Source organism: Balearica regulorum, chromosome 1 (genome assembly GCF_011004875.1).
Source record: "Balearica regulorum gibbericeps isolate bBalReg1 chromosome 1, bBalReg1.pri, whole genome shotgun sequence".
Lineage (NCBI taxonomy): Eukaryota > Metazoa > Chordata > Aves > Gruiformes > Gruidae > Balearica > Balearica regulorum.
In genome coordinates, this window is record NC_046184.1 from 189,193,075 (window position 1) to 189,210,317 (window position 17,243).

The window sequence follows — 17,243 nt, forward strand, 5'->3', positions numbered from 1 at the left end:
TCACTGCACTCTCACATTATTGACTAGGACTGCCCCGCTACCGGCAGGCTTTCCCACATCAGCATTTCTTCACAGGCAGCATTCAAAATGCTCCTTTGTGCATCACATCATTTTTTGTCATCATTACAGAAATTCTTATGAGGTTGGAAAACCATGCCCTGCCTGCTTCTGTGTGTAATTTCAAAATGATTATATTCGATGTAATGAGCAAGTGCCAGGCAGCACTAAGGGAGACTGGAGAAAGCTCAGCACAGCAAAAGACTTCAAATAAAAGGCTGCAACAGCGGATAATCCAAAAACATACGGGTAGTGAGGACGTCCATCTCTTAACTTTCACTGGATACGGGGCGCCGCACCTCTCAGCCCTTCTTCCAGCTGGAAAAACAAAAGTGATGTAATGAAGGTGCTGAAGCAGGTTCTAAAACACGGCCACCTAAACACGGTGGCCTGTCGGCAAGCGTGGATGAAAGGTTTTCTCTGCGGGACGGGGGTATTTTGAGTGGACCGGGCGAGGCAGGCGGTCCCCTTGCCCTCCCACCGGGCTCCCCCGCGGCAGGAGAGAGGAAGGGGGGCTCGGCGCCCGCCACGGGCGGGGAGGGGGAGGCCGGGCCGGAGGAGCGGCTCCGACCCCCAGGCAGGCGGGCCGGGGCGGGCCGGGCGGCGGCAGCCGCTGCCTCTCGCACACGGCGGAGCGGCGGCAGAGACAGGTCGCGGCAGCCGCCGCTGCCCCGCGGGAGGGCGGGCGTGGAACCCCGCCGCCGCCATGGAGCAGCAGCCCGGCGGCGAGGACGACTGCGTGGACTCGGGAGCCGAGACGGGCGGGTGAGTGGCGGGGTCCGGGCGGGGGGCTCTTACCTTCCCCCCCCCCCCCCGCCCCGGGGCCGGGCCGTGGCGGCGAAGCGCTGCGGAGCTCCCTCCCGGGCCGGAGCGCCCGCCCGGCGGCTGCACTTGTTGCCGGCGGCCGCCGCCGAGCGCGTCCCGGCAGCGGCGGAGCTGGGGTGGCGGGTACGGCTGTATGTGTGTCCTGGGCACGGCTGTGTGTCCTGGGCACGGCTGTGTGTCCTGGGCTGAGCCTCCCTCCGGCAGACGGGACTGCACCCGGGCAGCACCCCGCTCAGCGCGATGTTCGCTTTCCTCCCACCACCCCGGGGCCGGGGGTCCTGTGTGATCCCCTGGGGAGACGGGGAGCGCTCCTGCTGCGGGGCATCACCGTGCTTGGAAAGCCCCGGGGAATTTACCTTCTTCTTCGGTTGAGTAGGGGGAAGATGCCCGTGATCCTCCTTCCGTACAAGGGGAGGAAGATACTTAGAGGTCGTGACCATGGGCTTTAAGTTTGAGCTCCAAAGCACGTTGTGCTGCCTCAGCAGTGGGGCCCAGCGCTGCACTTTACGGGCTGTAGACACATTGGTCAGGGCTGCACCATCCCTGTATCCCAGGATATCCTGTGTTAAGGATAGTCTGGAAGCGTGCCCAGCTACCTATGCTGTCCTTGTGGCAGTGACACCCGGACAACATCAGGCAGACAGAGCTGACTCCTTAGAAGAACCATCAGAGAGCCACAAAAGCAGATTAGATTTGTAGGCACCTTGAAATTGGGTTGCTGTTGTCATGATACTCATCATACTGACCTATGAAGTGCTGTAAACTTTGCTGGTAGTTGTCTAACCTGTAAGTGCCATATAAGAGTCGAGGAGAATGACTTTTTTTTTTTCTCACTTTGTGACCCCACTGCCAGAGGTGTGCTATGTTCGTTAGTTGGATGACTTCTAAGATCATGGAGCTGCAAGGATGATCCATGGGATCCCTATTCAGCTCCCACCTTCAGCCAATCTCTGTGGGAGAGAGAGGGAAGTGCTTTCCAGCCTGTCCTACATACTGCTGCCGTGTCATCTTGTCGGGAAAAACAATGAGTCTTTGCTCCTTCTCTGGCTCCAGAAGGTTGCCCACTCCAGTTAACACTGTTCTCCCCTAGGTCTTCATTCTCCTCCTTCCTTGCTTTCCCAACTGTATTTCTCCCAGCTCCTTGTCTGGTGCATCTCCTTTGCTCTTTAGTATGACTGTTGCATGGGCACCAGGGGGTACACATAGGTACTTCCCTTTGCAACAAGGTCTGACAGTGTTCTTGTTCTTTGTTTGACTCTTTTCCTTCTTCCTACCATAACAGCACATGCTGAGGTTCACAAAAAAAGATGGTACGCTCATCTCAGACTGACACTGGTGAATAATAGCACCTACTGTTGCATCAGGACACCGCGCTGACGTGTGAGACCGAGAGCATAGCAAAACTGTAAAGGCCATTCTTTATGCCAAAGTGATGTCAGGTGCATGGCACCAAAACTGAAGCAGCAATGTTACAAATTAAAAAAAAAAAAAGTGGAAATGGAATATGGCAATCTTTTTCATACATCCAGCTATTAATTCAAATAATTTTTTTTTTAATCTGTTATGTGGTCTGAGAAGTTAAGGACTTTTTCCGTCACCTTAAATAGTTGTAGTATCGTGGACACACCTAATGAAGAGAGTTTTAAAATGTTTTATGTGACATGAGCTTAAAGGAAAAAATCCAGGCCTCTTTCCAGACAGTGAGACAACAGGGTTTTAGTTCATCTTGGGGGAATGTGGGTAAAAGGAAGACAAAATAATCAGTGAATTCATGGCTAGCTCAAAGCTCAAAACATCCTTGATGGGTCAAGTCACTCTTAATTTGCTGTGTTTATCTGGAATAGAAAAAAACATGGGTTTCCCTGGGAGGGGCACTTGCAAGGATTTGACCCAGCTGATGACATTAGCCTTTAGACCTCAGTGACCAGCATGACAGCTGCTTGTGTCTGGTGTTGATGAGGTGCTAAAGCTGATGATTTTATGAAGCATCCCTGTCCCAGGCTTGACACTGGAAGGTGTAGGTTAGCAGAAGAGTCTGTCGGAGGAATTTGAACAATGATATATGGCAATTAATAACTGCAGGGCTTTGCACTGAAGTTTATTTTGAAAAGCAATGGGTCTCTGCATTGCAATTATTATTTTTAGTTCTGTTTAGCAGCTCTTTTAGTCTGATAAACATGTTGCGTATGTCTCTTTCACAATGTTTATGTTTCAGCTTTCTCACCAAACCAACTGTTCACAGCACTTGCTTTTCCCTCTTACCAGAAGATTTGCTTTTTGCTTTGTCTCAGTCCCATCGCAGCTATTGCAAAATTGAGCTGTTTTCCTTTTTCTCCAGTTATTCAATGGTGACAAAAAGAAAAAAAAATTGATTAACTATTTTGAAGTTCAGCCATCACCCTCTGAAAATACAGGGAGGGACAACTGCCAAAGTAATTCAGTAGCGGTTCTACATCACGTGGTCCCTTTCTGTCACTCAGGAACAACAGTGGATAGTGACTGTAGTAGATCCAGGCGCTGCAAGCCCATGTCATCTTGACGATCATATGTAATGATGGGTGAGCTCTTATACGGAGCCTGCACCACCGGAGCTGCTTATAGCAGCTAACCAATCTAATACATCAAGTACTCTACTGGGCATATGTTCCTTAAGGTTTTGCTGCGGCTTCCAACTACAAGAGCAGGCAAAACTGTGCTACAGGCAAGATTGGTTACAGTTTAAAGCCTTCATTTTCCTAATCCGTTGGAAAATACCTTCCTCTTACTGCATTTGCCTCAGTCAATGGGGTTGGCAAAGAGGCTGCTGAGCAAAAACAGTGTAATTTGAGTTCCTAAATCCAATAAGTATGGATTGAGCTGGTGTTGTCCGGTACCTAAATAAAGGGAGAGGAAGATATAAGCCAATTAGTTTATATTGGCTATTTATTAATGAGATTTGAAAGAGTTTGACCATCCTTGGTCTTAGAGATTTTGCCTGTACAAATCATGTCTTCTTGGAAAATGTATTTTTGGGCTTTTTAATATAAACTCCTTATTTTATCTGCCACGGAAGTCTTTTAGCCCAGCAGTATGTGAGATGGACTGCTTTCTATGGTAATAATTTTAGTAGTGGATTTGTATTATAAAACATGACATTTCAGGAAGAAGAAAATGGTCTTTCTTTGGCCTTTTATTAGAAAGCAGACAGAGGGAAAAACAAGTGGAAGAAAGAAATTGAAGGGAGGAGAAATATGTATGTTTAAAGAACTGTAGATAAATTATAAAAAAACAAAACAAAACAAAACAAAAGAAACCTAGAAAAAATAACACTAAGCTACCTAAAATGAGTTGTAGAAATGTTCATTTTCAAATTTTCTTGGTTTTACAAGCCATGTGAATGCTGTTATTTCACTATCCTTACTCTGAATAGCAGAGCAAAGGTTTTAGGGACTGAAACTTCCAAGATGACAAACTAAAACAATTTTAGAAGTTGTTAGGCATGTAATTTTGAAGCAATGAGACAGATTCTTGCTACCACTGATGTCAAGGGCAAAGCATCAGCTGAATTCATTGTATTCAGGACTGAGTGACACATAGCGAGGGTGGAAAACAGGTATTTTCTCAGATCTAGAGTCTTAAATTTTTGATTTCTAAACATTTATTTGGTCCTGCAGCTGTGTTCAAGGATTACTTGTGTAGGCATGCTCCCTCCTCTTTATCAAGTGTATATGCCTTAACTAAGCACACCACTTCAGTGAGATAGCTGGCATTAATGAAGATTTCGATATATGTGACAATTCCCAGCAGAACTTCATTTGTTCCCTTAGACAGCTGTGAGACCCCATGTCTTAAAGGGTCACACTTTAAGCATTAGTAAGCTCAAGTATCAAAGTTTGCCTAAATCTTTGGTTTTCTCCTTCCTCATACAGACGTCATTTAAAGTTTTGAGATGTTATAACTTTTAAGTTAAATGATTTGAATTTGCAACTTTTCCACTTATATTTCAAATAATTTATTTAGCTTTTTGGAGAAAGTGGGGGGACATTGTTGAACTACAAGGGTTTTTTTCTGTTAAAAACCTAAACATTGATGATGAAAATTGAATTAATTAGTAGTTAATTGCTGAGTATTTGGCAAATTTTAGGAAAATTATACTGTCTCTTTGGTAGCAGACAACTGCCAAGGAACAGTTCAATGATATATAGAGAAACCTATTGCAAAACAGATAAACAAAAGATGCTCGAAGCTTAGGGCTTTGTACCACGCAGCCGCTATTTTTAACATTTGTTTAGCAAAATCCATTACTGCTTGGTTACAGTTATATTCAGAGGGGTTGTTACCTCCTTTTCATTTTCCCCTGTGGTTCTCTCCCTCAAATTAATTTTGCAGAGATTATGTTAATTTTTTTGACTGTACTATACTCGTTTGTTGGTTTTTCTTATGGCTCTCACTAGCTGCATGTGTGACCCTGGCCAAATCACAAATTATTTGAGGCTCTGTTAATTTCTCTGTTAAGCAGATAAAAAAATTCTTTCTTTGTTGCAGTTCTGTAAAATGTGCTAGACTCTAAAGCAGAAAATACAATTGTTAATAGGAGATAAGGCAGCCTATAAAAAAGAGGGTGTACTTAAAGGAAAAAGTATTAAGAAAATTGTAATTCATGTGTGTCTTCAGCCAGAATGGGTTGCTTAAATTATCAAATGAATAGTTGAATGGTTTATTGGGGTGAGAGGTTTTTTCATGTCACATGTTTCTAGCTTAAAGGGATTCAACATTTATGACTTTGTCATCTGTATGGTAGTCCTTCAGTATGACATGTCAGTCTCTTGTCACATATTTCATCCATCTATGAGAAACTCCCCGGAATAGAAATCGCTGCTGCTGAAACCTATTTTAAGGCCCGTTTTTACCTTGGGGTTTCTTTTTTTTTTTTTTCTTCCCCCCCCCGAAACTTTCACTTCCTATAAATCTATTGTTAGAGATGCGCCAAGGTGGACAACTTGTCTCTGATTTGACATTCAAATAATATAAAGTTGAGTTATTTGTCACAAATTCGGGTTGAGGCACCATTTCTAAGAGATTTAGTCGACAGAGCGAAGCTGTTTGGTTGAACCTCAGGGCGGGCAGACCTGCTGGCGCGTGGCACTGGGGCTAGGCACCGAAAAATGAGGATGAAACAGACTTTCAATCACATTCTGGTGACCTGGAGGTCTGTGCTGACACCCGTGATGGCGAGGTCCCAGCAGGCAGTGAGGTTCACCTCAGCTAATTGTAGCTGTGTCAAGGTTAAGCGTTTGGCGAAGTTAGGCTGCTTCTGTTGTTAGTGAAGAGCAACAGGACCCTGGGAGGGTGGGTAGTTACAGCTGAGGGGTGGGGATCCATCATCCGACTTCATCACTCAACTAGAAATCCAGAGGAAGGCGTTTTAAGACAAGGTGCTCTGAGTTAATCCATTCGAGTTGTCTTGATTACAGAAGTAGAAGTATGATGAAGGTAATGGCTTTGCGCTGGACTGACATTAGTGAAGCAGATTGTAATCTGACCCACAGGAATTTGGTGAGAAGAAACCCAAGACAGAGTTACAAAGCTAAATCTTCTGACTCACACATTGTGCTTTAACTGCTATAAAATCCTCCCGTGTGTCCCATGGAGCACTTTCTGGGGGAGGGAAGGCAAAGAAGCTGTTAAATACAGCTCTTAATATGAAACAGTGAAATCTGAAACAAGGGTAGGTAGAAAAGGCAGGGGAAACGTGTATCCAGCAGGTGCAAGCGAAGGATGCAATCAGCGGAAGAGCTAGTAAACTTTCCACAATTTCATTTGTTAGGGGGATTAAGGAGTCCTAGCAATGGAGACCTTGGGCATATTGTGGTGTAACATTGTGTTGGAGTAACTTGAGACGTGTTTGTTTTACACAGCAGACTGCCTCGTGGAGATGCTGCCTGGCTTGGAAACTCTAGTTACCGCCATGCCAGTGTATTAAGCAGCATCTGGGGCTGTCCCTGAGCACCGGGACAGAGTTGTCCATATTGTTGAATACTTAAAATTCTTGATGGCATCAGTTTGGATGGGGCCGTCTAGCTCTCCCATGTGATTCTTGGGTGTGTTTTACCATGGGCCGGGGAATTGTTTCACCACGTTACCGTGGCCCAGGGACCATTCCCAGCCGAGCACTTGCCAGTCTGTTTTGGAAGAAAAGAGGTTTTAATGGCACAGGTGCAGACTGTTTCATGGCGGTTGGCTTCAGTCCCAGACGATTCTCTTGAGCGCATTTGTTTATTAGCGTAGATGTCGCTGCTGTAGCTACGTTAACGTGATGCTGTGCCGTGGCTGATCAGCAGGCTGAGGTAACCCAAGCACAGCGTGAGGCTGGTGTAGTTGCATCACTGGTGTGATTCAGAGATGTAATGTAGTTGTGCTTCTTACCAAAAGAAGCAGGTTTAGGGTGTTTTTATATACCATACTCAGTATCTGCAAGTTGTGGTGGCAGCTACTTGCTGGTATTCAGTGGGCTATTTCCCTTTCTTGGGTATTTTGAGGCTCTGTATTACTAATCAGCAATGAATAGTGCAGGCTGATCGCAGAGGATTGCTCAGGATCGTTTGTGGTCTTCGATAACGCACAGTCCTGGTCCTTCAATGGCGCTAGTGGGAATTGAGGTCCCGCATTTATCTCAAGCTTCTACATTCCTATTTTAATGTCTCTTGACATGTTCACAGCTCCTCGTTGCTGGTGGGCTGACCGTTGAGCACAAATTCTTTGCAGACTGATGTGTCTTTTGACTGAGCGATGAGCCCGCCTTTTCAGTACCTCCCACTGGTTCAATACCCTTTTTGATCATTTTTTTTCCTCATTATGTGCCTATAAAGGGAACAGTCCTCCATTTGTTCGGTTTCTGTCCTGCATGTCTCTTTCCTTTTATCTATAATGTAATATCTATCATCAGAGGCAATAGCTTGCTGCAAGACCATGTAATTGGCCTGGAGCCTCTGAGCCCCAGTATGGCCCCAGTCTGTCACCATTAAAGCCCATGAGTGCTTTACTCTTGAGTTATCCTAATGGGAAAATCCTCTTCCAAGGGAACTGATAGAAGCTGATATTTGGGATGTTTAAAACAGGTATGGAAGGAATGAGAAGGAACAAAATTGCTTGATGTCCAAAGAGTCTGCATGATCCAGGAAATGTTTATTTCGCTACTTAATTTTTCTAATGCATGATCTTGTCAAAGGGAATGTCCATGGTGTATACTAGTCTAAAAAGCTTAAAAGACTTGTGGAAACTTCAGAATTTAGTATGCTAAATAGCTGACTATAAGGAAAAGAAAATGCCACTTACCAGCACGTCATGAGTCTGAACGGTTTGCACTAATGTTTTGAAAATAAGGATTTTACTAACACTGTTATTTTTGTTCTTAAGGACTAGATTTAAGACAAAGAAATTTTAAGAAAGGAAGGAAGGAGTTGGAGAGAGTACAAAAGGGGATTCAGGTTGGCCCTGGGAGAACACAGAGAGACTCATATTCATCCCATTTGGGTTTAGGCATGTAGCCGAGGGTCCTACATTAGGAACATGGTTTCTGTAGGCTTCATCTCTGCACAACCGCTGGGGAGAGATGCACTTCAGACCTCTCTTTTTATTGCCTATTGAGGGAGCTCAGGGAGGGTACAGTCCTCATTTCACCATCCAAGGTTGGCATAAGCCTTTGAGCGTAATTATCCTTTTTTTTTTTAATCCTGTGTATGTCAGTTATGCAACAAACATGAATTAAATATTAGCTTGAACCATATTTGAATTACAAAAAAACCCCAATACAGTTCTAAAGCCTATTAAAATGTGTCTGTGCAATTAGTCTCCAAGCACACTGTTGTCTCCTCCTTTCTCCCTCCCCATCTTTTTATTTTTCCTCTTGTCTCATTTTTCATGTCCTGCCTGTACGTAGACTGCCACTTCCTCGGTTCAGGACTCATTAATTCTCCGTGTCCTATAATGTGCCTGCAGCACTTTGGGATAATGAAGTAACACTGTGAAGTAATAGAAAGCTGCTTCTACTTGCAGTAAGCAAAAGGCAAAATATTGTCTCGCTTCTATCCGAAATACAAGCAGTACAGATTCATATTGAATTAGCCGCCAACTGCTGAACACGGATATGTTGAAGGACAGCCCCGGGCTGTTTTCAAACAGAAGGGCAGACTAAATGAATCCGTGCTTGGGATGCTTGGAGGCAGCTGGATGTATATTGTTTGCCTGTGGGCTTGTGAAGAATGACACGTTACACAGTTTTCACACCCTTCCAAATACACATGGTGCCAAATGATACCGACGTGACTTTTGCTGAAAATACCACGCAGCTTTATGGCCCGCACAGCACTACTTAGCCAGCCCCTGGGATCACTTCCCCTCGGTCTCTACCCAGAGTCGGACCGGTGGTGTGCACATGGCCCAGGAGCCGGAGGAAGGAGGTCTCCTCTGCTCGTGATGTTACTGCCTCTGCCTTTCCCAGCTACACAAGGGTCCTGGGGGAGGCTGGCTGAGGGACAGCATTTTATTCATGGAGGAAGTGTGATGTAGCAGGTTTATATGGGGCGACTGAGAGGGCCTACTAATGACCTAATCCTCTGGTCTCTGCCATGTATGACAAAGATGTTTCCTTGCTCCCTGGCATTATCAAAGTGTCTGGGGGTGCAGGATTTAGTAAAGGAGAGAGCAGGAGAACACTGGAAGCCCCCATCAGCAACTCTCTTCCTAGCATTGCCCAGACCTTTTTTAAAAGTTATGATAACCTCATGGTACTTCATGGTATTGGTGGATTTTTTTTTCATGAGTATCATGAAAAATTCAGATTATGTCATCTTTCACCGCTCCAGCAGGATTGGCAAGAAGAGTTGGAGGTAGTTCCTCATGGTCTTTGTCACCTAAACCAGCAGTCTTAACATTTGATCTGCAGAATCTGAGTGCTAAGCATGGGCTATGAAATATGGGGATGCCTGTAATTGCTTTGTTTCTTCTGCAGAGATATGTCCATATTAAAATTGAAAGCGAACACTACAGTTATTTGGGGTTGATGTTCTTTATTCCCTTGGATGCCTGAGAGCCTAGAGTATAAAGGTATCCTTAGAATATACTTAGATGGTATCGATGTCCAGACAAATATCTTGGGAGTCAAGGCTCACATGGTTTTTTGATTTAAAGCAATATTGCAAACTTCTTGCAATTATTTATATAAAACAAGTATTTAGGTTTGAATCCAAGAATTGTGTTATGGCTCCCCAAACAGTTTGCCTGTTATGGTCAGGGCACTGCAGGGCATATATGCGAGACATTAATTGCGGCAGAGAGGTCTGGCAAGTGGGGTCTGTTTTGGGGACCCAGCGAGTAGGGAGTGGAGGCCGTGTGACTGTGAACTCCAAAACCAAGCACTCAGAAGTCATAGGTAGGGCCTCAGAAGTAGAAATTATTTATATTTTTTTTTAAAGTGTATTCAATATTGGCATATTTGTTTTACCTTTGTATTTCTGAATCTTTAGGACATAAATGGGCCATGTTTATGAGTTTTAATCAGCCCAGAATGGGGTTTTCAGGAGTTTGGGGTTATATGCAGCTGCAAAATTCATTGCACCGTTGCTCAAAATACTGAACTGCTTTGACTTTCTCATGGGTAATCCAGTATGTGCTGAAGTAGAACCAGTGGGCCTCTGGTTTTACTGAGAGATGTCTTGAAAAGTAAAAGGATTTCCTAAAGCAAAAAAATGTGTAATCTAAATGCTTATATTTTAGTACTCATTTTGTGTCTTCCCTGCCATTTATGTCCAAAGAACAATAAAAATTCTGCTCTTCTAATAGAGTTCTGTTAAAAAAGAAAAAATCCGCAAAGCAGCATTTAAAGGGCATAAGATGAGGAGCAGAGTTAAAATCTAGTACCCTTCTGCTCTTAACCTGTGTCAGAAGCAGCCTATTTTTTCCTTAGAGAGAGCCTTCTGAGCTTTAATTTTTATGCCTAAAGTTAGGTAGCATGAATAGTCACTTCCATCCCTCAATAAAAACCTAGTTGCTTTACTTAGTCTGTGTAGGTGTTTTCAAAATTCATGCAAGATGCCAGTTTTTCTTAAGCCACATTCAAAACCTGTTCCACTTATTATTTAGCACAAAAATAACACTAAATGGGCATTAAACTATTTTAATATGCTATGTGAATTAGATTTTTGGTACATTTTTCATTATCTCTTTTAGATTTAATATTGTAGAGCCCTGTCTAACTAGAATCTTTGTCTTGCAGGTCTGAGTACAGCCGTATGTCCAGTACCAGCAGTGAGTATAACTTTGAGAATTTTTTGAAATGGACTTTCATATTTTCTTTTTCATGATTGCTCCTATTTGTTAACATCAACCTAGTGTTATGATGGCACTCACATCGACACAGTAAAGCTCCCATTCTTCTCTTATTAGGTCTATGTCTAGAAACTATATAAAATTCAACTGATTGGATGTTTATGATCAAAATACAAGCCATGTGTAAAGTCGTAAATAATGGAGCTCACAAGAATGCGAGGCAAAATGAGAACAAAATCTGTAAACATGGTCTGGCCAGTGTGAATAGGTCCTCCGGCCAAATGCGTTTGCAGTGATGAATGTCATTAGAACTGGGGGATGCAGGAATAATTGAATGCTAATTGTAAGCTGATGCCAAGGAAGCACTTGAGAGCAAATTCTGTGAAGCTTTTTTTTTTATTTCAAAGATGATAAATGCTGTAGTGAGTGTCACAATCTTTCTAGATGTGTACGACAGCCAGTTGAATTTCAGGTTATCCAGCTGACGAAAGATGAATGCTGGTGTCTGGATATTTTTTTCTTTCTCTTTCACCAATGAAAACGGCGCTTTTTTTTTTTTTTTCTTTTTAGGAAAAGAGACACTTTTTCAGTCCTCCATCTACCCACTGCAACCATTTTCTTAGTTTTAGGACAGACAGTATCTACAGCACTTTGAAATGCAATAATGCTTATTCATGCATTTCATAATAGATATGAATATGCATATCTACTAGTATCTCTCTCTTGTCAAAGTGCAAGGTGATGCCTGTCTCCCTGATTCACATGTAGACCTGAGCTTTATTTATGCCAGGCAAGCAGATAAAAAATTCACAGATGACTAATTGTATTTTATAATCTAGATCTTTAAGCACCATGTAAATCAGAGGGGAAGAAAGCTGTCGGGTTTTTTCTCATTCACACATTCTGGCTGAAGCGTGGAGAGGGTTATTTTCCATCTCCCGTGGTCTTCAGCGGAGGGCTTTTATTGATTTCAGCAAGAGCTGGATCAGACAGTGTTCGTAATGTCTGGCTGCTGAGCTGATGTGACTAGCAGGGAGCTCGCTGTCTTCCCTCCATCTGCTCGGGGGGTGTGTGTGCATCTGAGAAAGAGAGAATTCAGTGCGGCTTTTTCCTGAATTCTGTTGTTTAAATAGATTTCTGGTTTCCCACTGTCGGATGTGATTCCTGAAATGATTGGGAGACAAAATTCAGGCAATCAACTTTTCTGTGATAGTAAAAGCATACTGGATTTGAGTGGTTTCTCCACGCGTGTGCCCCATCGCCCCCTCAGCGCACAGTTTTTGGTGGTGGCTTGGGGAATACGTTGCCAGCTTCGTCCACTTTTTAGGTGGTGATTCATGATTATTTGCCTAGTAAAAGTGCTTATGTGGCAGATAAGTTCAGAAGACAAGGTGTAAGTAAAGTATTTCTCATCTAAAATTTTGGGTTTGATTCCTTACCAACTTTGCATGGCTGCTGCACTTTTTACAAATAAAGGTAGCAAATTACATTTGTAATTTTTTTTATAAAATGAGCTTTTTGTAAGGGTAGTTTTTGGTTGTGTGGCAGCTACAGTGTGTCATGTTAACTGTGGTCACCTCAGTGTCTTGCTGGCCACAGCTGTCCAGAATACGCGGGGATTACAGTTGTATTTCAACACCAGTAATTTGTCAGTACAAGCATGTATTATCATTCCAGCAAAGACACAAAAGTTCAGGAGACAGGACAGTCTCTTTCTTTCTCTTTTCTGCTTCCAAGGCAAATTATATTGATACAGCTTCACAAGTGGCAGCATTTAACTGTGCATTTTGTGGTGTTTGGTCAGTTTAGTCAGACAGTGCAAAAGTAACAGAAACAGCTACATAAAAGAATTTGAGTAAAATAGAAATGCTTTCATGTTGGAGGCTGGCAGTCAGGGGGGTGCATAATGCATTTGAAGAAAAGATTGTTGGGGAAGAGTTATTAGGAAAAAAAAGTGATTTGACCATTTTAATTTCTTTGGGGAAAAGATTCAGCAAATGGTATCATTCATAATACAGAAAGCTGTCTAATCAATGATGCTGTTAGACCCTAACATAATACAGAAAGTAAGCTGTTGTAAATTAAAAAGCAAAGAATCTCTATTGCCTACAGCTGCTTCATCTGAAGCTCCTGTTCTAATGAAGTGGAGTTTATCGAAACCAGAAGGATTACAGGCTACTTTGGTTTTACAAGGGTCTTATTCGGTGGTACCAATGAGGCTCTGATTTCAGTGTTCAATAAATCAATAACCTTCTAAATTTCTGGATAAACTCCACTGGACGACGGTTTTCCACAGACATGCCAAGGAAAAGGATAAGAAAGATTTAGCAGGTGCATTAACTACAGCTGCCTATGTCACTTGCTGCGATAACAGCAACTGAGCAAACCGCAGGACTTCGCACCAATGCAAAAATATACAGGGACCCTTGACCCATGGGAGGAGACACCTCACCCCAAGTCAGAAGCAGAATCTCATCGGCCGCTATATAGCAATGGAAGGATCATTCTGTACATGCGTTATTTCTAGCACTTTTTTACCCTAAGCATATGGCAGCAGTTACCGTGGGTGATGTACGACGTCAGCAGTTCAAAGGCCTGCCTGGTGGGTTGGTTGGACCTTGGGTCTTATGCAGCATCTTTTCTTCTTTGCCCTTGTGTCTGGGCTTCGGGTAACCCAAAAATGCTTTCCACTGGCAGCTTTCATCTAACATTGGTGGTTTTGTACAGCAAGTACTTTGGGGAAGACTACCAAAGTTTGCAGAGTGTTTTTATTTCTGTAAGAAAATGCAGCAGTTATCTGCTGCGCAGGCTGTGGCTGTTGTCAGGGTGACCATGTGCCACTTTGTCTTGTCATATTGAGCAGAGTAAATAGGCCAAGCAAACCTGTCTGCTGGATGCTGGGGTTTGAGAGGTTCAGCAGTGTGATTTCAAGGAAGAGAAGCACTAAATTAATTTTGACTTTTTTTTCCCCTGAATTCTGGTGTGTGTAGCCTGCTTTTCCCTTCGCTCTTTAGCAGGAGGTGTGTTTTGTCTTATTAGGGTGTTTTGCCCATTGATGTGTTCTTCATTAATGTAGAAAATGTATTAAAGTTCTTTTTGCTCATATTTTCAATTACCTTCTCAATTACGGTTTTCAATTACCATTAGGGATCCCTAATCATATATGAGAGGGAATTGCGCTTTACAAACACAGAAGAGACCTTTACCCAAATTACATAATACCAAAATATAAAGACCATTGGTGGCATATGGATACAGGCAGTTGGAATCACAAAGAAAAAATATTAATTAGTGTTGGTCAGCACAATAAGCAACGGTCTCTGCACATGAACATTTTAATTTTCTTCAAATTGCTTTGAGCTATGTGTTTCAGGGATGATTTTCAACCAGGGAGGAGTTTCGATCGAGACTGCTTATTTCCTCCTCTGTGTAGTCTTTGCATTTATGATAATGGATCTTCAAAAAGACTGAAACCAGAAGTGGGCATTTTGAAGCAAGACTTTTGTGATTTGTAACATTTGAAATATTCCATACCTAGTCAGCTCTGGAGCCAATTTAACCAGATTATCTTAGAAATAATAGTGAAAGTGAGTGGGGTTTTTTTTTCTTCCCCCCCCCGACATTTTTTAGCTAGGCAATCAGTAGGGAGCTGCCTGGATACACAATTGTACTGTTCCAGCTAAGTCAGTAAATGAAACATAAAACTGGCCCTATGGGATAAGATGCAAGTTTGTGGCAGATTTTAGAACGTTGGAGATGATAGATAGTAAAACCCTGTAGCATGCCGTGGTTCATGTTGTGCTTCTCAATGAGGTAAAGGGCTTGTCACTCACCTGCTTTCCAGGTGGAAAGCTGGTAATTTGCCTTCCCCTGCTCCCCTGCCTTTCATTTAACAGCTGGGAAATGACAGAGTCCTTCTGGGGTGTATTTAGGTTGTTCGTATTCTTCCATGATAAACCTGAGAGCTGGGATATTAAAATTTTATTTCTGTGTTGTGCATACTTCCTAACCCATGGAATTTCACCCACTTTCTGGTTCTAAATATTAAGCACAAGACAGTTTCTTTTGGCAGATTTACAAATATGTGGGTTACCAAAATGTTTCTTTTTTAATAAAATTTACCTTTAAGTTATTTTCTGTTTGGTATACTGTTCCTGTGCTCGTATAAATTCAGATCTTTGGATTTGGTCAACATTTTGTAAAAGTGCCATCTGCATCAGCTCCCCTGGGCTGGTTTTGGACTCTTTTCTCTACAAGTGGCAAGAGTCCTCTCTTTTATGGAGGGCTAGTAAGGTCAAGGTTTCTTTTATTCTTGATTCCAGAGGCAGAATGAGGTGCTAAGGCTGTACCTTACCTCCATGCACCAGCTGTGTATTGAAATAGGCTGCCCTAACGGCATTTTGGGTGCTAGATTTTATTTCCTGAGTGGTGTTTGCTCTTTGTGCTGGATCTGGCCATGGGGAATGGGAAATGACCAGCACTACAGTACTTGCTGTTTATGAAAAGCCCTTTGACACCTTGTGTTTGTGTACGCACCCTGAACTAGTCCAAGGCGACATACCCTAATTGATGTCCTTTTTCTTTCAGACTTACTCCCAGTCTTTTTTAGACACCTAGCAATTCTCATTAAAGACAATTAGGGTGAGTTAATGGCGTGTAGTCGAGTGACAGTATTCAAATAAGAAAAAAAATGGTGGCCCAAAAGATAGTGCTGTCCTGAATTTGAGGTAAACCTTTGTTTTCCTGAAGCTGTGTTACTTTTCTTTGCTGCTTCAGTGCTGTATTTATCTGCTCTTATTTTGAGTAACTCTACTTCAAAGCCAGCTGTGAGGTGACGGGGTTGCTGCACCCAGTGCCAATGTTAGAAGTAGAAATGACGTACTTGTATGCGCTGTCATTCGGAGGACCCGTGAAAAGCTACTCACGAGCCGATGTAGTCCATCAGGTAGGTTGTGAGGGGTCAGTGTTAGGCCACCTGTCCCATCCATGCTCAGAGCTTGCCGTGGCACAGTTACATGACAGTTTTCATACCTCTTCCATACCATGTGCATGTAACAGTGTGCTGCCTCTCTCTTTTGCTCTTTCTGGTTTGTCTCTTTTTCGCTCCCCCCTTCCGGCCCCATGGCATCTGATTCTTGATGTTGCCTGGCAAGAATCTTCCTCTTCCCTCTCTATTCAAGTTGTTATATTCTAAGTGTTGTTGGAAGGCATTGTGAAGAGGAAAATGTATCCCTGAATAAAAGAAAGTGTCAGATCCAGCCTGAGCACTGATTTCTTTAAAGAGGAGAGCAAAGTCAGTGTCTCCAGAAGTTCTGGATGTAGCCTTCTTGGTTGAGAGATAATGGGAGCTACAGGAGCATAAGGATCTATAGTATTATGCAGATGTATAGGTCCCTTGTTACAATACCATATGGAGAAATGGCCTCCCATTACTTGTGTATCATTTCAAAATCTGGCTGCCTTCACTTAACTGTTAAAGATGATGAAAACTAACCAGGAGCAGGAAGGGGCCTGGGTTTGATTTGGGCTTTCAAAAAGCTGTCACAAAGCAAAAATTTCCGAATATAGTTGTGTACTTTAAGTTAGGTTAGTTCAAACCAGTTCTGACTCAGGCACTGCTGGACTGGGTATCTTCTAAGTATATTTCTCCAAACAATGTCATTTAATAAGTGTAAGAATATAATTATGTTCTTTTGCTGTGATACAAAGATATAATATAGTATATTCTTTCATATTCCCACAGAGAACTGAGATGCTTTTACAATGGCTAGCAACAAGCTGTATTAAATACAATTGTAAAAACAATTTACAGTGGGCTTTCCAGCATCATGCTGCATTTCCAGAAGGTGTTATTATACAAAGAAGACTAATTAAAGTGTGAGGAAAAATGGAAGAGGAAATCGGACTAAAATCATGTAGAGCTGTTAGCCTGCAGCATCTGTCAATGTTGCAAATTCAGGTGTTTTATATAGTGGTGAAATCGGAAGTGTCAGCTCCTGTGGAAAATACAGTGAGCATCTTCTGCATATCTTTCCTGGCCTGTATTATGCTGCTAG

At 42.8% G+C, this 17,243-nt stretch overlaps 1 protein-coding gene across 1 annotated transcript in view; it reads left to right on the top strand.

The window, feature by feature from the left end:
- The first annotated feature begins 359 nt into the window (after nt 1–359).
- The window catches only part of FAM124A (family with sequence similarity 124 member A), a 43,728-nt gene continuing 26,844 nt past the window's right edge, over nt 360–17,243 (top strand). The window contains exons 1-2 of the mRNA XM_075741893.1: nt 360–822; nt 11,135–11,166. Coding sequence (XP_075598008.1) covers nt 764–822; nt 11,135–11,166 — 91 coding nt within the window. The 5' untranslated portion in view covers nt 360–763. The remainder of the gene's footprint in view (nt 823–11,134; nt 11,167–17,243) is intronic.